Here is a 25,359-nt window from a genome sequence, read left to right on the forward strand (position 1 = left end):
GTATGTTTTGGTATTTTTCTTAGAAAAAGCTCAGATGTTATTAAACAAAGAAAAAAAAGGATAAACAAGTTATTGAAAAGCTAAATTAAACATAATTTGATTTCATAAAAATGAAGTATATATCCGGAATTTGGTGTAAAAATTCAAACATAAAAATTAAATCATTGAAATAAGAATGTTTGACTTTTGCGTAGAGTTATTGTAAATACTTGTTAATTTGATTAGTGTGTGATTTTCCAGGTCTGACACTAATTAATTGAGATTTAGTTTTACTAATTAAATGTTTTGCAATAACAACACACCTACTTGTATACTTACAGTATGATATAATAATTAATTAATTAATTGACATTTGACAGTTCAACCTATAGAGTTCATCTGCAAGATATTATTAGTTGAGCGATAATTATTGATGTTTTTTTTGGCTTTTAATCTACTGTTGATTACTGTGTGCAGGGATCAAACTCACTAACTAACAAATGGTGGTAACCATAAATAAAGTCAAGGGTAGATGCCACATTTTTTAATTGAAAAATTATAAACTCTTAATATTTGAGATGGTACACAAAATCCAATCTCTAACAACCACAAATAATGTGCACAAAATTAACGACCCTATACTTTACCTTTATTTAGCAGGTAGAGGTAGATTCACCTGTGACAGCATCCATGATAGAAACTAAAATCAAGCTAATAACTTATCATTACTTTAGCTCAGTTGACTTTAGATAATATCTAATTTTTACTGAAAATTAAAAAATCAAAAACATATTTAATTAATCACAACTTATTTAATAGACTCTTATGTATTTAAAAATCTAAAGATAGTGAAGTAATTCTTATGTATTTAAAAATTTAAAGATCGTGAAGTATTAAATGAGTTAAATATGTTTAAAGAAGTGAGCCAAAGTTTACAACAAATGACTAATTTCAATGAATGTTTTCAATGAATGTTAAGAGAAAAAATATATTTAATCCGTGATATATAGTAACATCCAGCTTATCCAATAGAGGATTTTATCTTTAAAAATCTAAAAATTGTGAAGTAATAAATATATCAATTAAATATGTTTATAGTTTTTAAATTTATATGTAAAATTAAAATTCATTTTAAGTTTTCATGTATTAAAAAATATTTCAAATTACATTTAAACATAAACAATTCAAACGCTACTAAAAGATTATTGGACACATGAAAAACAAAATTTAAACATCATTTAATTAAAATAAATGTATTTATTTACTTCAAAAGTTTGAAGATCAATTTTTTTTATCGTTTAAAACATAAACAAACTCTAATTTAAAATCAAAATGTAAGAACTAAAAATATAATTAACATAATATATAATACTAACCTATATATATAGTCTTGTTAACGAAAATCGAATTAAATATCATGATACAAATATTAATAAATTAATATATATATATATATATATATATATATATTTAAACCTTAGAAAATATTATTAGAATCATGTTAGAATAAATATCCTATCTAAAACAAATTTGCTGCTGGGTAAATAAATAAGACTAAAAAAGTAAATAAGACAAAATAATTATGAATAAAAAAGTAAATGATAATATTTGATACAGAAAATAAATTATGCAAACCTATATTTTAATAAAAGTTATAAATTTAAAAGAATATTCCATTATAAACAAAACTAATAATAAAGAAATAACACAATTGAATATTTTAATAAAAGAGTTCATCATCTTTCTTTTAATTATCGTATCTATAATTAACTATGAATGCCATATAAATCTTTGTTATTATCTCATTTTTTTTTTGTTTCTTTTTGTTTTCTTCATATATCCTCAATCAAATTATGACTTATCCTTCATTTCTTCATCAGAAGGTAGAGGCAGAAATAAATAGGTGAAATAATAGTTTCACCTACTTCATCATGTAAATTGTCAGAACATATAAGGCACACTGCAAATTCTATTATTGCAGTATGGTTGGTTTTTACTTTATGAATACTAAAAATTAGTGAAAACAGCAATTTTACTATTCCCTCATGAAACATATATAATTAATAAATTACGGGAGACGAACCAAATAAATAAGGTAATTTTTATTTTAAATTATAAGCAATTAAATAAAAATAGTTATCAATAAATTTGGATTCATTAATTTTTTTCCCGAATTATTTTAATAAAAGTTTCATTGAATCCACCCATTAACCATTTTTTTCACGATTGAATATTTATTTCATCCATAAAATAATATATTTTTTAAAAGTTAAATTATATTTCAAAAATAATTGTAAGAAAATTTAAAATATATTCTTAAAACTTTATGAAAAACTAAATTTAAGAGATTTAATTATAAAAATTAGTTGCGTTAATTTCAATATTTAAGTATTAGTAGAATAAAACCTAAATGTTTATAAAATTAAATTGGTGAATTTAATTCGTTCCTTATATATTTTCTTCATAAATGAGTTTAGCTTAGATTAACTAAATGAAATGAATTATTTCATCATTTCTAATTTAAATAGACAAAAATAGATGTAGAATAATTTTAACAAGTTTTATGGATACATATCTATTAGTTATATACATAAATAATAGTTACATAAAAAATATATCGTAATATCTGTATTATTATTTTTATTCAAAAAAGAAGAAGCTCTTTTTCATCTATACAAACCTGAGATCGAAAATTTGATAAATTACATACTTAGTAATCAAGTTTTTTGTAAATTATATTACTCTATATACCCCCTCCAAATGCCATAACTTTCCTTCATAATTGATAAAAAGACAAAGAAAACTTAGCAAAGAAAAAAAGAAAAAAAATATATAAAGAGAAATAAATGAGCTATATTTATTTCGTAAGACTTCAATAACTAATTCAACAAAAACAAAACCAAACATTCATTACAGTTTTTTTAATTTAATTTTTCTTTTTAATATTTTAGTATATCAAATTATTTAATACTTAAAATAGATAAACAATTAAAAAATTCATGTCCAATTTTATGGTGTATATTCCCACTTTTATTTATTTTGCCTGTTTTTTAATTCCTCGCGGTTGTCTTTTATTACCAAATAAACAATCAAGTTTCGACAATTGGAATGTGTACAGTCATTGCACTTCCTCGAATAATATTTATCAGACCATATTTAGAAAATGAGAAAAATAATAGGAAAAACAAAAAAAAAAAGGAAAAAAACAAATGAAAATTTTCCGTTTGACTAATAAATGAATGCAGAATAATAAAGTTTACGTGGGACCAAATATTAAAACAATCTTCAGAGTAGATTCTAATTTAAAATTTTCTACTTTTTCATTAAAAAGTAATTATAGAACCAAACCTAATTTAAAAATGTAAAACAAAACATAAGCTTAATTTCATAATTTGTCTTATATTATAAAAGAAGATTAGTTTAATTGCGTGATTTGTTTTGGATGCATATATAATTAGAGAAAATATAATTTAAAACGTGGTGAGGTGGCGAGAAATTGATTACTGTGGTTAATAAATATTAATGACTAATAATTAATAATCAGAGATGACGGGCGTTGGGTGAATCTAACGGAGGTGAGTTGTTGAATTACAATAATGACCCCGAGAGAAAGATGGAGAAGAAGAAGAAGAAAGAAAGTAATGAAAGTGAAAAGAATGAAACCTCTATCACAGCTCATACACACACACACACTTTGAAAAAAACAGAAGATAGAAGAGACATTTGATCTGCACACCCTAAAAACAAACCTTCTTCTCCCAATTCTAGTTGAGAGTGGTGCCCAGTTCTTATCCTTCTCTCAATCAATACAAATTTCTCTTCGCAACACCGAATCACTCAATAATTTTCTCTCTCTCTTTTTCTCGCTGAATCCTGATTCCACCACCATGCCGGGTCTTGTTTCGGTAAAAACCCCACCCGAAGCTCAACCGCTCCGAATATCCGTACCAAACACACCCACGCAGAGATCCGAAACGAACAACGTCAACAGCAAAACGCCTTCTCCACTTCCCAAAAAACCACCCTCGCCGTCACCTTCTCGCTCCTCCAAGAAGAAAACTCCCGAAACCCCTCCCAACCCGGTTCTCTCCGATGCCTCTCTCGACAACCCCGATCTCGGCCCGTTTCTACTTAAACTGGCGCGCGATACCATCGCCTCCGGCGATGGGCCCGCCAAGGCCCTTGACTTCGCCGTGCGGGCCTCCAAGTCCTTCGAGCGTTGCGCCGTCGAGGGCGAGCCCAGCCTCGACCTCGCCATGAGCCTCCACGTGCTTGCTGCTATCTACTGCAGCCTCGCCCGCTTCGAGGAAGCCGTCCCCGTCCTCGAACGCGCCATACAGGTCCCCGACGTTGCGCGTGGAGCTGATCACGCCCTCGCCGCTTTCTCCGGCTATATGCAGCTCGGCGACACCTTCTCCATGCTCGGCCAGGTCGACCGATCCATCTCCTGCTACGACCAGGGCCTCCAGATCCAGATCCAAGCCCTGGGCGAAACGGATCCTCGCGTCGGTGAAACTTGCCGGTACGGTATCGATCTATCGTTGTTTGATGCAAAAACTAGATGCAGGCAATCAGAATTATTGGAGTTTCGCTTCGTTTTTTTTTTCTTAATAATAAAATATTTCGTTAACTGTCTGTACGAATTAATGAGGAGAAACTCTAATCGAAATAGGGAAATATATGGAAAATTGGCCAAATTATAATTCTAATTGAGGATAAAAATAGGAGCATCTATAAAATACGTCTAGGTTTTTTCTTAACTGTAGTTGGATGATTGTGTTTTTTAACGAGGAGTTTTATTTGTGTTTTTGAAGAACAAAGAGAGAAAAGTATGTGTGTAATTAATGAAGTTACGTAGGAAGGTAGAGAGAAAAAATGTGGTGTGCTTAAATTGTTGAATGAATAGAACCACTCTTTTTTGAGTTGGTGTTGTGCGTGGTAGATACTTGGCGGAGGCGAATGTGCAAGCGATGCAGTTCGACAAGGCGGAGGAGCTGTGTAAGAAGACTCTGGAGATTCATCGCGTGCATAGTGAACCGGCTTCACTCGAGGAAGCTGCTGATAGGAGGCTTATGGCACTGATTTGCGAGGCGAAGGGAGACTATGAAGCGGCATTGGAGCATCTTGTGCTTGCTAGCATGGCTATGATTGCAAATGGTCAGGATAATGAGGTGGCGTCGATTGATGTTAGCATTGGGAACATTTACATGTCACTTTGTCGTTTTGATGAGGCGATTTTCTCGTATCAGAAGGCGCTTACTGTGTTTAAATCTGCCAAGGGTGAGAACCACCCTTCCGTTGCTTCTGTTTTTGTACGGCTGGCTGATTTGTACCACCGGACTGGGAAGCTTCGTGAGTCGAAATCGTACTGTGAGAATGCACTCAGGATTTACTCAAAGCCGGTGCCGGGTACCACTGCAGAGGAGATTGCAGGTGGCTTGACAGAGGTTTCAGCGGTTTTTGAATCTGTGGATGAGCCAGAGGAGGCGCTGAAGCTGTTAACCCGGGCCATGAAGTTGTTGGAGGATAAGCCAGGGCAGCAGAGCACTATTGCAGGGATTGAGGCACGGATGGGAGTGATGTATTACATGATTGGTAGGTATGAAGACTCAAGGAACTCATTTGAGAGTGCTGTTGCTAAACTCAGGGCCAGTGGGGAGCGGAAGAGTGCCTTCTTTGGAGTTGTTCTGAACCAGATGGGGTTGGCGTGTGTTCAACTTTTCAAGATAGATGAGGCTGCTGAATTGTTTGAAGAAGCTAGGGGAATTCTTGAACAGGAGTGTGGTCCGTGTCATCAAGATACTCTTGGAGTGTACAGCAATCTTGCAGCTACATATGATGCTATGGGAAGGTAAAATTCTTTTCTCATCACCCTTGATTACTTATTATGACTCATTTAGTAGATATTTTGCTTTGTACCCTGAGTCCATTCATCGTATTTGTTCCCTTATGAAGCAGCTATAAAATCAAAGATGCTACTTAAAGATTAACTGTGACCAACTGGAACCTTAGTATAGTTATCACAGTGGTTATATGTTGGGCTGCTTGATTGAAGCTGTTTTGGCTAAGCTGTGTTTAATTCAACTTTACTATAAATCCTCCACCCACGGATCATTTAAGGGGCCAAAGGGGGCAACATGGCTCCCCAAAAATTTTTTCTCTAAATTTTGAACTAAATATATATATACATTACACTATATTTTGGCTAATTTTCAATCAAGCTTCGCCACTCCCTAACCTTTGCTTCGGGGATGGATCTAAACGCTTTTTAAAATTTTTTGAAAAGCAAGGAGAAATATGTTTGGCTACACCAGAACATTAGCATTGTTATTTCTTCATTCTTTTGGACATCCATTGACCATATAACTTGGCTACCGAATATGTATTTCTGGCTTCAGCCCAGCATGAGTTGCCCATTGGTCTGAAAATTCTTTTGTATGATTCCTAGTTGTATATAGGTCTGAGAGTCTGCTATTTCTTGTTCGGATGTAATGTTATAAAATAATCAAATGCGTATTTATGTTGTACATAGCCGTAGCACTTGTGTATGTTTGAAGTAAGATTGTATTTTCATTGCATGCTTCAGAGTGGGAGATGCGATTGAGATCTTAGAATATGTGCTTAAGTTGAGGGAGGAGAAGCTTGGAATAGCAAATCCTGATTTTGAAGATGAGAAGCGTCGTCTGGCTGAGCTTCTGAAAGAAGCAGGCAAGACACGGGACAGAAAAGCAAAATCTCTGGAAAACCTGATTGATCCTGGTTCAAAGAGGACAAAGAAGGAGGGAACAAAGAGGTGGCCTGGTTTGGGGTTTAGAATTTAACCATATTTTTACTCAAATATAAATATATATTGAATGCACATGCACATTCTGTAACATAGGATATCTTGTATAGGGTTGAATTTGTAATTTGGGAGGGAGCTTCCCTGTTTCTTCATATTTGTTTATGCATTTGTTTCTTTTGGTTAATTGCTTTATCAATTGTGTTGTGATATTTTTAGTTGTACCACCAAATTCCATCCGTTTCCGGAAAATGTTGAAAGCAAATTTTTATTCGAGTGAATAAATTTTGATGCAGTTGTGTTTTATTTATCTTTCAGTCCGAGCTAACAAAATTTTACCTTTTTTGTTTCCCGAATTACGTCAATGTCGGTGCCTGATCTAAGAGTCAGAGGCGTGCGAAATTCTCGTGATTTCTTTCTGGTGATTATGAACTACTTCAACATGTGAAAGACCGCTTAAACGAACCGTGATTCTGATATAGTTTCTTTAGATTCTTGTTGCGCCCATACACTTTTTTCTTTTGCCTCAGATTGCATGTGTCCAACGGTATCAGTTTGCTAAGAAAAGTCAGATTTCAATAAAGTGATCGACGGATAGAGCAATCTGTTTTTCGTTTTTTTTTTTAAATCAACCTCCTTTATCTGTTTATATTTATTTTATTTTTAATTTGTTACTACTTTATCTAGCATGCATCAAACATTTTTTTTTCCTCATTTTCTCCTCTCATAGTAACGAAAAAAGACTCCATGCAGTTCACACATGTGGGGAAGGAAAATAAAAATGAATTTTAGTCATGGATAATTTAGTCTAATCATAATACAAGCTTTTCAAACACAGTTTCTTATAACGTTGAAGCACCAAAATAATTCGAGATAAAAAGTTCAAAACCTTTGTATTTGATGATGAATAATGCATACGAATAACAAGATTAAAAGAAAGTCAATTTCAAATAAAATATCCAGATACTATAAAATTTCCCAAAAATCCTAAATTGCTATAAGATGAAATTCATTGATTTTTCTAAAGATAATTTAATATACACATTTGGACTATATTTTGTAGGTTGATAGAGTAATTTTTTTTAAGGAAATAATATCTTAAATGTAAGATAGAAAAGGTCTTGTGACTAAAAGAATTTATTAAGTGATCTTAAGAAGAGCAGGGAGACAAGTGAGGTGAGATGTGAAGCAATTTTCACAACACTAGATTTTTGCCTGAAAAGGGTTGGCATCATTATTGAGATAAGTGGTTTCCACCACCTTAACTTGTCCATTTTTTTCATATTTCTTTTCTGGCTACATTGCTCTATCAACGGCATTCAATATGTAACTAACATTTTATTGGGCCTCCTCACCCTATTGAAGTGCTTATACTTTTGTATTTGGACACCTCAAAATGCTTCGGGATAGATTATTGAACCAAGGAGTGGTGAACATGTTCGACCACCATGACATTGATTAATTAAAAAATCAATTAATGGAGACACTTATTGTAGTGAGAATATTACTAATTAATTAAGGTTTAATTGTTAATTTAATTCATATATTTAGATTTATGATTCGTTTTGCTTTCTATATGTTTTTTTTATATTTAATTGAGTTCCTATTTTGTTGAGATGTAAATATGTTTTTGATTTCTTAACTTTAAATGAAAATTGTAATTTTTGACATTTTGACCCAATTTAGTCATTCAATTTTATAAATGCATAAATTTAGTCATTTAAACCAAATTTTGTTAAGTTGATTTGACGTTTAAAACATTTTTAATGATATCATTTGAGTAATCTACACAATTTACTTACATTTATGTTGATAAATTTTATTTGCTTTATTACAATTTTAGTAAAGACAATTTAGAGTTTATGGATTTTATGGGGATACAAGAGATATAGAGAAGAAACAATGACAAAATAATGATATATACAAAATTTGGGTTTTTGTCCATATATCTCGAGCCCATATTTATTGGAGTTGAGTACTCTATATAATTGGGTTTTGGACTCCTAAATTTTGGGCTAGGTATGTACAACGGCTATGTTTTTCATTTTACAAATACAACAAAGGTAGGATTAAAACGTCAATTAAATTTAAAGAGTTTTTCAGGAAAAAAAAATTATGATCTTTTTTTTTTTGGATTAAAGTGTGAATTAAAGTTAAATATTTTTTAAGGAAAAATAATATTATGATCTTATAATGTTTTTTAGGCCGTCAAATTAAACTGTGGCGACGTATTTTGTGACAATTTTAATGATATGACAGTCATAAATAAAACTCCATATTTCTGATAGGTTAATTTATGTGAATAGATTATAAGAGAAATATTTTTTGTTAATACCAACCTTAAATCCTAATCTTAACAAAATCTAAAACCTTCAATAAAAAGAAAGAAAATAAGTATTTTTACATACGTGATGCTATAAATATTTTTAAATAGTTTTTTTTCTTATTTTCTCATTTGAATATTGGTATAATCATGCCACGTATCTAAATCACATTTCATCTCATCCTAAAATCTATGCTCATGCCTTTATTTTGACTATGATTATCGTTTACTCGAATTGAATACTTATGGGGCCATGCTAATTATTTACTCAGTGCAAAGTCAAAAAAAAAAAAAGTAAAATTCATTGAAGAATATTCGAAGAGGAAGTCGCTGTACACAAAAAAGGATAATAAAATACGTAAAAGAATGAAATAGAATGGAATAAAATCTGCCATAATTATTTAAGTAATGAAATTATAATTAATCTTGGTAGTGCCTGTAATTTTCGATTTTCTGCTACAAAATAAACGGTTAGATTTTATTCTTATATTCTTATATGCTGTTGTTGTGTTACCACTTCGTTAACTTCTAAAGGATAACGGAAGCTTCAAAATTAAAATAATAGATGCTTCAATGAAAAGTCATTTTGATTTTGTCTACTTTTTTTTTTTTTAATCAATAGTTACAAAAGTAATTTTTCTCTTAATTTGTCATGTGCATGCATTAAGCACATAAGATGTTCCTTTTTTAAATATTATTATCAATAATTAGAAAAGTTATCCTCTTACTATTTCACGACCATGGAAAATCGCAATCACCACTTTTTTCTTAATTATATTTTTCTTCGACAATTTCACCTAACGTTATCTCCTCTTTGATTTGTGCCACCAAATCGTTATTGGGTTAATATAATATTTTGTAACTTATTTTTATCTCTAAATTAAAGTAAAAGTCAATATATTCTTGCACCAGTATTCTAGAGACAAATTACTTGTCTCTACATTAAATTAAAGCATATAATCTTAAGAATAATATTTTTTTATTTTTTATTTCTTAATATATATATATATATATATATATGTGTGTGTGTGTGTACGTATTTAACTATATTTTTTAGTCTCTATAAGATGAATGAATTATAACTTGTTTTCTATCGTTCATTTTATATTTTATTCGTATAAAACAAAGAATTGCTATTTATTTATTTGTATTGTTATATACATTATTATTTAAAGTCGTGAATATAATTATTTATGTATCTATATTTTAAAATATCAATTTTATTTTTTAAAATATAATTATTTATTATATTTTTGAAAATATAATTATTTATTATATTTTTATAATTTTTTTTAAAAAATCGACTATCTTTATTTTTTCTTTGTTTATCTATTTATCAATCATTATTTTCTCATCTTTTCTTATATATTTCATTTTATTTTTAATAAATATAATTTTATTTTATATATTAATTTAAAAACATTACAATATCATCATCTATTAATATAATATTATACATATTTCAAAAATACGTAAACATAAGTACAATATTACCTCTATGTGTGCTAATTTAGTATAATATCGATATGGGTCACACATTTTTAAGTGTTATTCATTTGTCTTGAAATGAATAATAAAAACTGAAAATACCGAAAAATTTAGAATGGAGACGATAAAAAAAAACATAATTGGACTAAAATCAAAATTTATATATTTTATAAAAAGAAGAAGCATGATCTCAGATTTTAAATGATGGAAATTATGGAATCAAAGTTAAAACTAATAATATATTTAGTAAGGCTACTAACTTATTTAACAAACTTAAGAATTTGTTTCATAAGAATATCATAGCAACTTATTATTAAGATAGTTTCTACAAACTACTTCAGTTAACTTATAAAACCTATCTTATTATAACTTATTTAATTATTTTTATACTATCATTATTCTTTTACTTATTATAATTTATTTCAATTTCTTAAAGATGCTTAATTACTACACGACTATTGGTATTTGTTAGGTTATTTATATTTTTCAATTAAAAATTAAATTAAAATAATTTAACAATATAAATTTACTTAACTAACATTTCATTACAATGGAATGTAAAAATTTCACAGAATGAGAATTAAAAAAAATACACTGAATACCACAGTAGTTTAAATTCAGAAATAGAAAAACAAAATAAAAATTTAGTTAAACAATATTTATTGTATCAATTTATTTAAATAAAATGTGTGAATACTTGAAAAAATGGTTAAGAAACGATACTACAATATTTTATTATTAAAAAAATATAAATAAAATTTAACTAAAAGGAGTTTTATTTTATAAAAAATTCATCTCTTTTATTTTTATTTTTTGTCTAATCTTCTTTACATTTCATTTAAGTTTTAACCTCTTTTTCATCTTTTTGAAGATCCAATGCTATTCAGTACTTTTAGTGTTAAAGAAAACAAATTTATCTGTTTAGGTGTGTCATTAAAGTAAGTTCTCTTTTTCTTTTTTCTTAAGTCAATTATTGATTCTGTTGTATGATCTTTTAAGAGGTTTGCACGTGGCTTTAGATGGTTGTAATTGATTTTGTACTCGTTTGTAATTATAATTCAAATTATTAATTTGATTTTTTCTTGTATGGTTAGAGTTACCTGAGAATTTTGGTTTGTGTGGAGTTTGAAGTATTAATTATTTTTTGCTGATTCAATAAATTGCAAAAGTAACTTGTGAAACACATTTTTAAAATAAAAAATAGTTTAACCCTGTTTTTAATTTCGGACATTAATGAGCACTTTGTTCTTACAAAACGTTTTTTTTTTCACCGCAGATGCCTAATGACTTATAATATTTATTTAAACAATACTTAAACTGATATTTTTGTAAGTTATTAAAGTATGGAATTTAATCTGAAAATGCGTTAGATAAATTCCAACTAAAACACTAATTAATTTATTTACGAATATACTATTAACGCATTTTTTAGATTTTATAGAAACAATTAACGAATCTCTTTTTGATTTTGGGCATCACAGTGAAAGTGTCTATATACGAGAATAAAAGTTAATGCATGCACTAAATAGTAGAGTTAGGTTTTATTTGTTTGGATTAACAAATAAATGAGATGGGACACCGAATGTGCCTAATACATAGCTTCTGCAATTTCACATCTTTTCCACTAACCTATGTAATCATCCTCTTATTTTCTTCTTTAAAAAAATAAAAATAAAAATACACATCCCTATCAATATTATTAATAAAATATTTTTAAGACATTCATCACTTTTGTTTGTAGCATTCAGCTTTTCAAGTGCATTCCTTATAGCTAGGAGAGATTTCAATTTTTATTTAATTTATACATTTTTTGACAGATCGATTTGATTTATATAGTTCTTTTGATTTTTCAAATGAAAATACTGTTTTAGATTCTTGTTAATATTTGTTGTCATGTATATATATATATATATATATATATATATATATATATATATATATATATATATATAGTTATATATAATATGAAATCTTTTTATTTCAAAATCTATTTTTTATTTACTTTTAAATTAATAACTTAGATTAATTAGTAATAATAAAATATACTTAATTTTTCTATAGGTTTTTGATGTCCTGTTAATAAAATAAAAAAGATTTTATTTTTGAGAAATTTTATTTCAAAATAATAATTACTATTTGTTGGATCTTCTTAAGAAAATTACAGAAGATTCAATATCAATAAATAACTTATGTTAGAAATTATGACGTCATCTGTTATATTGTTTATTATAAAAAGAACCTATTATCTAAAATTTTAAAATAATAAATTCATAAACAATTCTCTCATATATTATTCAATTTTTCACCTAAATTTCCAACACTTTGAATCCATTTAGTCGTGTAATTCATAAAAGTATTTTTATCCGATTGATTATGGCTCTTTTGAACACTAAGTCAACTAAAAGAAAGATATGACTCAAATCTTATATACTTAAGAAGATCAACCTTTGGAATATTGTGATCTATATCTATTCAAAGAATTTAGAAAACTATGGATTAGGTTAATATACACTAATACTCGAAGATCTCATACTAGGTCTATAATCTTGTAATATATATATAATTTTAGATGGTAATTTTTTTTAATTAAATATAAAAAATAACAATTCATATAATAAAAATGAAAGACAATATTAGTGGATATTAAAAATTATTTATTGAGATTGTTGTGAAATTACGAAATCCTTATATCAAGCCCCCTTGTAATATATAGAGATAAGTATAAATTCAATAGAAAATTGTATTTTAGAAAACCTTTGGAATTACGACATATAAGAACCTAAATTTAATCTTTTAAGAATAATTATAGTTTGTATGATTAATTCCATAACTTAATATTTACATTCTCCTCTCTTTCCCAATGTTAATATTTTTTTCAAACTAATGTGAGAATGATTCCCTTATATTTCTCATAATATTGAGAACGCATTAAATGACTATGATATGTACATGATCTAAAGGGAATAATGGTAAAACAACACTCTCCAAGAACACCACTACAAGACAAATTGGTGGACAATAACCAAGGTCCAAAACTTCGTACGTTAAATTTACGGATATGAACCAAGTTAAAAAATTCACACAATTTTGAGAAAAAAAAAAGAAAGAAAAAAAGGAATCAATATGAATGGATAATAGAGTAAGATGAATAGATGTGATTCTGTTTTGTCCTCTTCCATTTTAATTTTTTATATATGAAAGAATTAATGGAGTAAATTTTAGGGTCGAAGACAAGATGGAGCGAAGCATCGATACTTTGGTTAGTGGAGCCTAAGGAATTTCTGTTTGCAGGTGGAATTGTTGCAAAGGAATTTTCTACTTGCAGAGGTGGAATTAGACGTCAGTGTCTCATACTAAATCAACACAAACACAATATCATGCATCAACAACATGCTGCACACACCCCCCTTTTATTTTATAGGCAAAAACACATCGATATCTCTATCAATGCATTTACCTACTGGAACCTATCAAATTCATCAACATCTATAACTTCACTGTGTTAGCATAGGTTCATTTATTTTTTACTCTTAAGATTAGCTTTGTGTGTATATATATCATACATCTTGTAACAATTTATATATACTTTATAATATACGATCCCTTTCTTCCTATATTTCTTTGTTTTGTACATTATGTTATGGTTAAAACTTATCTTAACGAGATTTGTGTTTGTTGGACATATAGTTTCATCCGTTATTGGGTCGTTATAGAATGGGTGTGTATAGAATGTCATGGTTAACCACTCATTAATGTCTAATCTAACTTACGACATGTATATATCTCGGCGTAAGAGATGTGTGTTGGAAGTCTAACATCGATTAGAGATAAAACAATTTCATAATATATAAATCACACCTTACAAACTGTTTTTGTGAGGTTGAGTTAGACGAAAAATTCACTTTCTGTTCACACTCTATAGTGTTACTTTCAGTTTCAGCTACGCAATAACTATCGTTGATTGATTATAAAGGAAGAAATAATTATGTTTAAAATCTGTTTAAGAACGTTGCTTAATTGCCACTCTTAGTTACAAAATTATGAGGTTTGAAAATTAATGACGGAGGTGTGAAAAATTGCAAAAAGAAACAGGTCCTTTCCAAATTATTTCAGATGGGTCTCTCGGTTTCAGAAAGAAGACTTTATATTAGGTATCTTTCTATTTCCGATCGTCTTCTTAACCAATCTTCAAAATTATTCATACTTTTGCCTGTTTAAAGATTGCAATTAAGTTCAAATAGTTGGCAAATTTCATTGTCTAACAATATATTTACCAAATGAGTCTTCAAGGTTGTGAAATTACCAATATATAGTGGTTTATTATTAATTGATATGAATACAATCAATAGAGATACAGAAAGAGACAATTTTTATTAAATATAATTAGTGGGAATACATAGTGTTAAAAAAAGGGGTCTTTTTTCTACATGATCATATATCATCTTACTCTATTTTCAACGGGTCCTAAATCGTCCTATATCATAGTAAATACTCTTGCTTTTTTCTTATCCGTACCACGTTTAAAAGGAATATTTGTTTTTACTTATCCATTTAGAAGTTTAACATAATGTAATAATTATTTGTAATAATTATCTTTTAGTCATATTTCCTGTTCTTAAAAAGGATATTTTTTTCAAAGATTATTTTGAGATGATTTTAATATATTTAAACACTACGAAATTTCTAACGTATTACATATTAAAAAGTTTTGTCTTATATTCAAATCTGAAGTATTTGTCAATAAATCATAGATGCAAATACGTGGGCGGAAAATTTTTATGAGAACAAATATTAACATTTTACTATTTATGACTTTTAGCGTATTGCTATTATATAAAATTACTTGTGAAAATATTAATTAAAAACGTACTCCTATTTATATCTAATAAAGTCAAGTCTACATTTCATTGAATAAAAAAATCTAAAAAGTATTAAATACTTCCAAACGATCGTATTTCATCAGAAGACTAATGAATTTAATAGGTACTTCAGTTACTTTGTTTTTTATTTAATGACATTTTAATATTAATTTATATATATATATATATATATATATATTATTTATATTATTTAGATTAGTAAATTACATTAATATTTTGAAATTTTTGTGAACTTATACAAACATTTTTTTTTTCATTTATACTTTTACAATACCCGTAGCCATGTAGATGCACGCTAGATGCTTACGCATTTTAAAGAATGGTTAGATATTTGCCATGCTAATATATATAGATGCTTTTTTGTCTCATTAATTGTTTAAAATTCTCCATTTATAATTTTTATTCATTACATGTGCACTAATATTTGTGTATTTTCATTATATAATATTTGGAAACAAAAACCATGTTACAGGATTCATTTAAAGTAAAAAGGCAAAACAGTTACGTTGGTGTTTTGTATTATGATTTTAAGCAAATCACACATACTTGTCTCTCATTCCTGGCTCTATTTAAGGAGCAGAAAACTCACAGGTGTTGCAACATGTCATGCACTTCTTCATCCACATACCCTAATTTCACTGTTATCGTATTCATCGTCTTTCACCGATTCCTCTTCACTCATTTCTTGCAATTTATTCCTCGGAACATGTTTCAGTAACCAAACACCACTTGTACTTTGTTTTCTCCTGCAATTCTCTTCAGCTAATTACTGGAACCATGACAACAGCAGATATTGCTCGAACAGTGGTTGGCATCATAGGTGTCTGCTTCAACTTTAACTACTTTAACTTCCTTTTACATGTTTTTTTTTTTTTTTTTTTTTTCATTTCTCTAATGAATTAATCTTTTTTCTTAACTTCAGGAAACATCATTTCTGGTGCCCTGTTTCTCTCCCCAGTGTAAGCTTCATTTTTCTGTCTTACCTTTTTCTTTACCTTTTTATATACAAGAAATGAACTCATGCAAATTACTCCCCTCTCGTTCAACGAAGAGTCATTTACAGCACATAATTTGATGATTTTTTAATGCTGATAAATAAAAAAAAACAAAACAGTATTTTATTAGTCTTTCCAAAACATGCAGTAGCTGCCTGTGAAATATAATTATGGAGTTTTGTTTTTTTTTTAATACATAATATGTCCTTTTTCCATATTGAAGAACCTTTGTGGCCCACGGGTTCTTTTTATATAGTGTTGCTTCTCCTGGGAAGAAAACAATTCTTTGATCTTTAGTAATCTCATAAAGGAAAGAAGAGATCATTTCACGTTAATTAATTTTTATTTTGATCTGAAAAAAAAAAGTATTTATGTTTTTTTTATTCCCTCTCATGGTATAATATTTATGCCAAATTGTCAAATTCTAAAAATAGTTATAGTGCTATTTAATTGCGTAACTTTTTTTTTAATGAAAAATACTACCCTTAATGTATTAAAAATGATATACACAATTTTTTTTTCTATATAATTCACCGTTTCTTATATTAATGTTTTATAATTAAGGTAGTCCAATTACACCGACGAGAATCGCAATCCCAAGGCTGACCATACTCGCATCACATGATTGAGTATGTAACATGAAAATTGCATACCAGAAAGTAAGACCATAGTCTATACTTTACAAAGATTCCACGTATTTCCTTTCAAGGAAAATCTGTTCCTTTTAGATAATATATTTTTTGATAACGTTTTCATTTCCATTTCTATTATACATTGAAAATTATTTGCAGAGAGAGAAAACTAAAAGATATTTAATAAGTATTTATTCAAAATTATATAAAAAGAAAAATAAAATATCTTAATTTAAAGAAAAGAAAATTTTGATTAATTATATTACATAGGAACAAAAGTAGGTATTATAGTACAGATGAAAAGCATCAAAAGTTACTTATAATGATCATTATGAACACGAAATAGCGCAATTTTATTGATGAATATCTTCTACAAATTGACTCAGGCCAACTTTTATCGAGATATGGAAGAAGCGATCAGTGGAACAGTTCTCACCGATCCCATACCTAGCTATGGTGGTGAACTGCATGTTTTGGACCCTCTACGGTCTACCCATGGTGCACCCTCACAGCATTCTGGTCGTAACCATTAATGGATCTGGTTCTGTTCTTGCACTCATATTCGTCACACTCTTTTTGATCTATTCCGATGGAAAAAAGAGGCTCAAGGTTTTCCTCTGCCTTTCGTTGGAACTTCTTCTTATTGCCGCTCTCACCTTTTTCACATTAACTCAAGTCCACACCTTCAAGAAACGCTCTGAAATTGTGGGTTCAGTTTGCATTCTCTTCAATATCATGATGTATGCTTCACCCTTATCTGTCATGGTAATTTTCTTTCTATCTCCTTTTTTTTTTCACGCATTAATATATTTCATGCTATGAAGTAATATATTACATGCTATGAAGCTGGAAATGGCGTGTGTACGATGTCTGAAAAATATCGGATACCGACATGTCTACGTATTTGTACGACAAAAGTGTCACTTAATGTTCAGTTTGAAAATTATTTTCTTTTTTGTCTTTCACGTGATTTTGACATGATTTTCACTGGATTAAAAGATTAGATGGTTGATCGTGTTCATTATTGATGCAGAAACTGGTGATCAAGACGAAGAGTGTGGAGTACATGCCCTTTTTCATCTCACTGGCATCTTTTGGGAATGGCGTGGCTTGGACCACTTATTCTCTCATCCGTTTCGACCCATTCATGACCGTACATATAAATTAATTTTAATTATTTACATTATCGTTTTAATTTAAAATGCAATGAATAATAAATTGTTGATTTTCAGATACCAAATGGGTTTGGAACATTGCTTGCGGTGGCTCAGCTGGTTCTGTATGCCACCTATTACAAGTCGACTCAGAGGCAGATAGCAGCAAGAAATGCCACAAAAGAGGTGAATTTGTCACATGTTATGGTGGCTAATAGCAAGCCAAATCACTGATCATCGTTCATTCTTATCATTATTAAGATCTCTTTTGTACACTCTGTTCTCTCCCAATAAGAGGTTTCATCTGATGCAAGTTGGTTCAACATTTCTTGTAGTGGATTGGACTTCCTATAATTCAGAAGATTTTAAATTCTAAATATGTCTTCTTAATTTATTTCTTAGTATTAATTAGTAGCAACTATGAAAATTTTAATCCACCACCCACGAGCCCAGGTGTCGATACAGTATTAAAGTTATTTTTTCATCCTCATGAAATATTTAAGGAAATTATGTTTTTGACAAATTTTATTTTTAATAAATTTGATAAATTTTCTGTAAATATAATTAAAATAAAATTAATTTTTATTTTTTAACCAAAATGAAATAATAAAATAGTATTTTTTTTGCCTAAATAGATAATTTATTAAAGTGTGTAAAAGAAAACTTTGTTAATTTATCATATTCCAATATTTAAACGCTTGGGAAACGAGAATAATATGAACACTTTGTTATGGGTCTTTCAATTTGGAACTGTATAGATATAATGTCAATAAAAGTGAGCTAAATTATCAATTATAGAAGACAAGAAAAATTATATAAAAAATTAATCTTATTTCTAACTCAAATCTTTTAAGTTAATAAATTTATGAAACTTTTATTTTTTTTATCAATCGGAGGAATTGATTTTACATTTTACTCAAATAAGTTTGATAAGAGCAGAGATTATTTGTCTAATTATAAATTTAAAGAGTTATGATTTTACTAGTAACATAATCTTTTATTTCAATTATTTTAACTATTTTAACTCCTTTTTATAATTGATGTAAATATATTTATTATTATAGTGTCATATAATATGACATGGTAAGTTTTTTGAATTGAAGTTCACTGAGCTAATATCTTTTGAGTCAATTAATACATCTTAGTTATTATTCCAAGAATTTAAAACTTCGTCACAATTTAATTTTTAAAATCTTAAAAATTGAAAGAGCAAAATATATTTAAATTATTTGACTTTAACATCTAAATAATATAACAGTATTAAACATGTTTAAACCAGTTATTCGGTCAATATCTAAGAAAAAACGGAGTCTCATCTTTAAAATCGTTTTCTCATTCCCCTGCATAATGGACTAAAGAGATTAGGGTATTTATTTTGCTGGAGCTTTGAACCTCGTTTTCATTTTAATATTTGAATAGTTTAATAACTTTTACCATCAATCAATCATATATATATATATATATATATATATATATATATGTAAGCCCCTTTTTCAGTGTTATAAAGTTTTGGGTCTGGCCTTTTCGAAGGCCCAAGACCAACCCTACAGTAGGACCCCTATACCCCTTTTCAGCTCATTCTGTGGCTTGTCTCCTTTACAGAGGCAGGTTCCCCTCCCTTAAACACTTTGTTCTTCAGCAAGGTTCTCTGCCAGGGCTCTCCATTCTCACGTCTCCGAGCTAGCAAAACTCCCTTTTTTTCCAGGTAAGCTGAGCTTTAGAACTCCTGGTCCGTTCCTTCTCCTCTTCACACTGTTTAAAACACGTGGGTCAAGTTGGGGTTAAGTCTCTTAACTTCGTTTTGTCCTTTTTTTCCACGTTTCAGCTCACTGTCAGAGTTCCTGGAGCTGTGGTACTATATAGTTAGGGTCTGGTTGCTTTTGGTGCTCAAACAGAGGTAAGGGAAGCTAGATTTAACCATTCATTTTTGTTGATTGGGTGTCTTGTTGGTTTGTTCCATGTTTATGAGCTTGAGAAATATGTTTAATCGAATGAAACTGAGTTGCATGCGTGTTTGGATGTTGGTTTGAACTGTAGCTCTGTTGCATGTACGCGAACAGTGGCGAGAACTGTCATTCTCGCCCAAGCGAGCTTGTCTCGCCTAGGCGAGAGTCTCAAAAACTCGCCCAGGTTTTGCTAGAGCAACTCGCCCAGGCGGAGGGCTCTGGTCTTGAGCGACGCGTTATCTCGCTCAGGCGAGAGTGACTCGCCCAAGCGAATTCTTGAGAAAAATCTGGTTTGCTCTGCTCACAACCTCGTCCAGGCGAGGTGTTTCATTGTTGGGCGAAGGGTGATCTCGCCCAGGCGAGCTGGTCTCGCCTAAGCGAGATGCTCGCAGAGTGCCAATGTTCCAGGCCCTGCCTAGGCGAGAAGGCCTAGCCTAAGCGAGACAGTTGTTGTAGCTTAGGCGAGGACTTCTAGCCTGGGCGAGAATCGTGCAGATTTATGTGTTACATCTCCATTTACATTGTGTGTGGCTATTTATCTCGAACATGTACGATTATGGTGTAACTGTATGAGTTATATGCACTGAGATTGGTATGTTTGGTATGAGTAATGACATGGAATTCTTACGTTATGGTTAGGTGAAATGAGAATTGAATGTATGATATGAAAGGGGTGGTTGGGATATGATAAACATGAAATTTGCATGTGATAGGCGTAATTCCATGAGTCTCGTGGGGAGATCTCATGGTGGTGTGTAGTGTATATATTAAGATATGGATTCAAGTAAGGATTGCATCCCGAAGCTCTAAAGGGTTAGTGAGTATCAAGTAGAGCAAACTGACCCAAGTGGTGAGAGTAGCGGGAGACCCTAGTCTTTGGCAGGATAATGGCCTTAGACGCTTAAAGGCTAACCTTGTGCATGGTAGGGTGAAACCCATTGGCAATGGCTATGCAAAGCAGTAGAGGCCACTACAAGTGCAAGCGTCTAGTGAATCCGATCTTAGTATATGTATCCGGATAATTGAGTCATAGTGTCTTGCTTGTTTGCCATAACATGACTTATGTGTCTCTGTGTTGTATGCCTGAGAATGTTTATGTACTTGTTCTTTTACACTATGATAAGTTTCAAATTACACTAGCTTACCCTTGCATTTTGTGTATGTTTATGTTGTGTTTTCTCTTTTGCGATGATCACCATTGGTGGGAGCAGATGGGAATACTTTTGGAGGTAGGCCTGATGGTGGTAGCAGTGCAGCCTAGTGAGCCCGTGGATATGGCCTTCGAAGAAGTTCTATGACCCTAGTGCCTTGTAATTCCATGCTCTTAGAACATTTCTTTTGCACAACTGTTAAACTTTAGATTTGGTTTTGATTATGGCATGGTTGTATGCCCAGGTTTCTCTCTAAGTACTCCTATGGATGACTGTTAAAGTACATTCCTTAACTCTAATTTCTTTTGTCAGCTTTGTTCCTTAATATTATAACTATGCGATGTTTTGTTTAGTAGATTAATCTATTTAAATGGGATGTCTATATATATATATATATATATATATATATATATATATATATATATATAACAGTAAATACTAAAGTTCAGTAATAAATTTTTAACTTTTTACTACCAAATGAATTGGATTCATATAGTAAATACCAAAGGCTAATAATTTGCAATTTAACTTCATAAATGATAAGATGAGACATAACGAGTACAAAATTTTAATTACGCAAGAATAAACATATAGGTTCCTTATATCAGTTTGAAATTGTGCATTTAGTATAAGAGTTTACAACACTCATATTTTTATCCCAGTAGTCAAACTTAAAATATGAATTCGTCGATGAATATATAAAAATAATTTATATAAAAAAATATCTTGAGATCTCTCCTGTTAACAATTTGGAGAAACAAAATTAATTCGCTAAGATTTAGAAAAAAAAAATGGAAGAGAAGTTATGAGTTGAATCTTCCACTATCAAACAATTAACAGATAAAAGATTATAAAAAAAATCCTCTTAATTTCAACTTTCGATTTTTCATATTTCTCTTTATTTATTTATTTCTCTGTTCGAATCTTCTTCTATTTTTTTTATATATTTTTAAAACTGTTTTTTAATTCACACTCTCTCTATTCTGTATTGAAAATGTGAAAAAATGTGTTAATAAATACATTTATTTATAGTACTCCATACATTTTAAGAAGTGACGACATCGAATTTTGTTGGCATTACCTATTAAAGGTTTGGAAAGAAGAAATTATTAGTTTACTAATAATGAAGACATAAACCAAGTTGACTACCCTAATCTTATCGCGTGCACACATGCAACTTACCCAACTTATCGTTTCAGCGTTGTAGTTTCCTTTAATCGCACTCATAAAACACCACACCGTTTGTTCCATCATTTCCACACCTGAGAAGAAGAGAGACACGACCCAACAAACAAAACACACACGTTAATCTCTTCAGCAGCAACAAATTTATAACACCTTCATCAAAAATGGCATTCCGGGTGCTCTCTCGAAGAATCATCAACAACATTCACTGCAGCACCGCAATGAAGCCCCGGAATACTTGCCGTTCCTCCCTCTCCACCGCCGCCGTGTCATCGCCGCATGCGGCGGCCACGACTCTAGACTTAGAGGACGTAGAGCAGCTCTTTGGGTCGGTGTCGACGAAACAGTTGCTCCGATCCTCTGCCATACAACATGCAATGGCGGTGGAGTCCGTGGTGGACTTGGGAATATGGGTGACGAAGTTGAAGGTGTTTGAGAGTGGAATGCTGAGAGATCTCGTGATGAACACCATGCGCCACACGTTATACGCCAATTACTGCGCCGGCGAGGATGCCGCCGCCGCCGGGAGGAGTATACTGGCGCTGAACGACACCGGGCTGCGTAGCATGCTGGCTTATGGGGCGGAAGATGCACTCGACAATGAAGGGTGTGATGAAAACCTTCAAGGGTTCCTTCACAGTGTTGAGGTTACCAAATCCCTTCCACCATCCTCTGTAAGTAGTGCCTTTATTCTGCATTGCACTACTAAATAATTATAATTTTTAGCCAATTTTACAACTCAATATTTTCAAAAAGGTGAGCTTTGTTGTTGTGAAAATCACTGCAATATGCCCCATGGCGTTGCTAGAAAGACTCAGTGACCTTCTACGATGGCAAGAGAAGGACCCTTCATTCGTTTTGCCATGGAAGCAAGATTGCTTCACAATTTTTGCAGAATCTAGCCCTTTGTACCACACACAGAAAAGACCGGAGCCTCTAACCCCAGAAGAAGAGAGTGATCTTCAACTTGCCAACCTAAGACTCCTTAAACTTTGCGAAAAATGTGAGGAAGCAAATGTGCGTTTGTTGGTCGATGCTGAAGACACCAATGTTCAGCCAGCCATTGATTACTTCACATACTCTTCTGCGATCATGCACAACAAGGATAACAACCCCATTGTGTTTGGAACCGTTCAAACATACCTTAAAGATGCCAAGGAGAGGTTGTTGCTGACAACAGAGGCAGCACAAAAAATGGGAGTTCCAATGGGGGTGAAATTGGTGAGGGGTGCTTACATGTCCAGAGAGAGTAAACTTGCCGAGTCTCTTGGATTTGCATCCCCGATTCACAGTACCATTCAAGACACACACCATTGCTTCAATCATTGCTCGTCGTTTATGCTTGAGAAGGTTGCCAATAGACATGGTTCGGTTGTTCTTGCAACCCACAATATTGAATCTGGTATTACTCCTTGAACTGTTTGTTTTAGCTATAAGAAAATCTTAGTATCCTGATTGAAGCGTTTGAGAGAGAGTATGTGACAATGGTTTGCAGGTAAATTGGCTGTGGCAAAAGCGCATGAATTGGGAGTTGAAAAGGTGAATGAGAAGGTAGAATTTGCACAGTTATATGGAATGTCAGAGGCACTTTCCTACGGGTTGAGCAATGCAGGGTTTCGGGTTAGCAAGTATATGCCATTTGGGGCAGTAGAAATGACTATGCCTTACCTCATTAGAAGAGCTGAAGAAAACAGAGGGGTCTTCACTGCTTCAGGTTTTGATAGGCAATTGACTAGGTAAGCTGAATCGTGTATGGACGATTATACTTTCAAATTTCTTTTTGAAAAATTATAATATGATTCTATTTTTCGGATCTCTTCCTTCTTTTTTGACGTCGTTTGGTGTGATTCATTGACACTTTCAAAATAAAATATAATGGTACATTACGAACAATGATATTTTAAGTACTAAATTTTAACAATTTTCTCTTATAATATGATGAGGTGTCATCTTCTAAATGATTTTGAAATATTAAGAATGAAAAAATAGAAAATTAATAAACCATTTAAAAGATGACACCTAAAGTTGTAAGAGAAAATTGTCAAAATTTAGTAATCAAAAAATCATTTTTCATATGTTAATCAATAAATTACACTAAACTACATCATGTAATAAAAGATAAGAGTTATAATATTATTATTTTTTTTTACAAAATTTACTTTTTAACACACATCAAATATATTTTTTTAAATCACACCAAAACTTTCTTTCACCATGAAGATATTATTATATGTGCATGGTTCAAAATTGGTTGATAAAATTTTGTTAAAATATAACTTTTTATCTTTTCTTGGGAGTCCAATTTTTTTTTATGTTTTTCATTGAACATTTAAATGGTCTGATATTAGTATTTTAAAATATTTTTTAATATATTTATAATATTAAAAAAATATCATCAACATATTTTGAAAGGACAAAAAAAAACATTTGGAAAAAATTCAAATTTCTTATCTCCTAAAATGATGGGAAATATTTTGTTTGATGTTACACGGACAATAATGATAATTTCTTCGTGAACAGAAAGGAGTTGGCAAGGAGACTCAAAGCTTTAGTGTTCTAATGCATGAAGCCATGTTGCAAGATTCATTGACTTTGTACGAATTATAAAGTTTTGTAATTTGATTGAATTGTGCATTCAATGATATGAAATATATGCATTGTATTGATATTTTTGTTGGAAATGTAACTAATCGTTTTTACATAACCAAATAACTATTTTTCAAATGTGTAAGGAAATAAAATTGTTATTTGGTTATGTCAAATAAATAAATTTAATTTGTTAATTATAATGATTAAAATATATTTGAATGGATACTTGTACGTTTTAAAAAACCTTCTTTGGAAG

At 30.5% G+C, this 25,359-nt stretch overlaps 3 protein-coding genes and 1 long non-coding RNA gene across 4 annotated transcripts; all 4 read left to right on the plus strand.

Moving 5' to 3' along the window:
* Positions 1 to 3,627: 3,627 nt before the first annotated feature.
* On the plus strand, positions 3,628 to 7,055 carry LOC114177589 (protein KINESIN LIGHT CHAIN-RELATED 1). The gene is made up of 3 exons (XM_028062994.1): positions 3,628 to 4,501; positions 4,922 to 5,830; positions 6,566 to 7,055. Exons 1-3 carry the CDS (start codon positions 3,867 to 3,869, stop codon positions 6,798 to 6,800), a joined length of 1,779 nt encoding a protein of 592 aa, XP_027918795.1. The 5' UTR covers positions 3,628 to 3,866; the 3' UTR covers positions 6,801 to 7,055.
* An 8,941-nt stretch (positions 7,056 to 15,996) lies between these two features.
* Positions 15,997 to 18,609, plus strand: LOC114177265 (bidirectional sugar transporter SWEET4). The gene is made up of 5 exons (XM_028062538.1): positions 15,997 to 16,271; positions 16,374 to 16,410; positions 17,465 to 17,843; positions 18,112 to 18,231; positions 18,311 to 18,609. The coding sequence occupies exons 1-5, from the start codon at positions 16,229 to 16,231 to the stop codon at positions 18,464 to 18,466; spliced, it is 735 nt and encodes a 244-aa protein (XP_027918339.1). The 5' UTR covers positions 15,997 to 16,228; the 3' UTR covers positions 18,467 to 18,609.
* A 1,153-nt stretch (positions 18,610 to 19,762) lies between these two features.
* On the plus strand, positions 19,763 to 21,636 carry LOC114175982. Its single transcript, XR_003602950.1, has 3 exons — positions 19,763 to 19,937; positions 20,058 to 20,129; positions 21,390 to 21,636. It is a non-coding gene; the product is annotated as an uncharacterized LOC114175982 (long non-coding RNA).
* A 1,014-nt stretch (positions 21,637 to 22,650) lies between these two features.
* Positions 22,651 to 25,074, plus strand: LOC114175686 (proline dehydrogenase 2, mitochondrial-like). The gene is made up of 4 exons (XM_028060468.1): positions 22,651 to 23,188; positions 23,271 to 23,916; positions 24,010 to 24,250; positions 25,035 to 25,074. Exons 1-4 carry the CDS (start codon positions 22,679 to 22,681, stop codon positions 25,072 to 25,074), a joined length of 1,437 nt encoding a protein of 478 aa, XP_027916269.1. The 5' UTR covers positions 22,651 to 22,678.
* Positions 25,075 to 25,359: the final 285 nt, after the last annotated feature.

This window comes from Vigna unguiculata, chromosome 3 (genome assembly GCF_004118075.2).
Source record: "Vigna unguiculata cultivar IT97K-499-35 chromosome 3, ASM411807v1, whole genome shotgun sequence".
Lineage (NCBI taxonomy): Eukaryota > Viridiplantae > Streptophyta > Magnoliopsida > Fabales > Fabaceae > Vigna > Vigna unguiculata.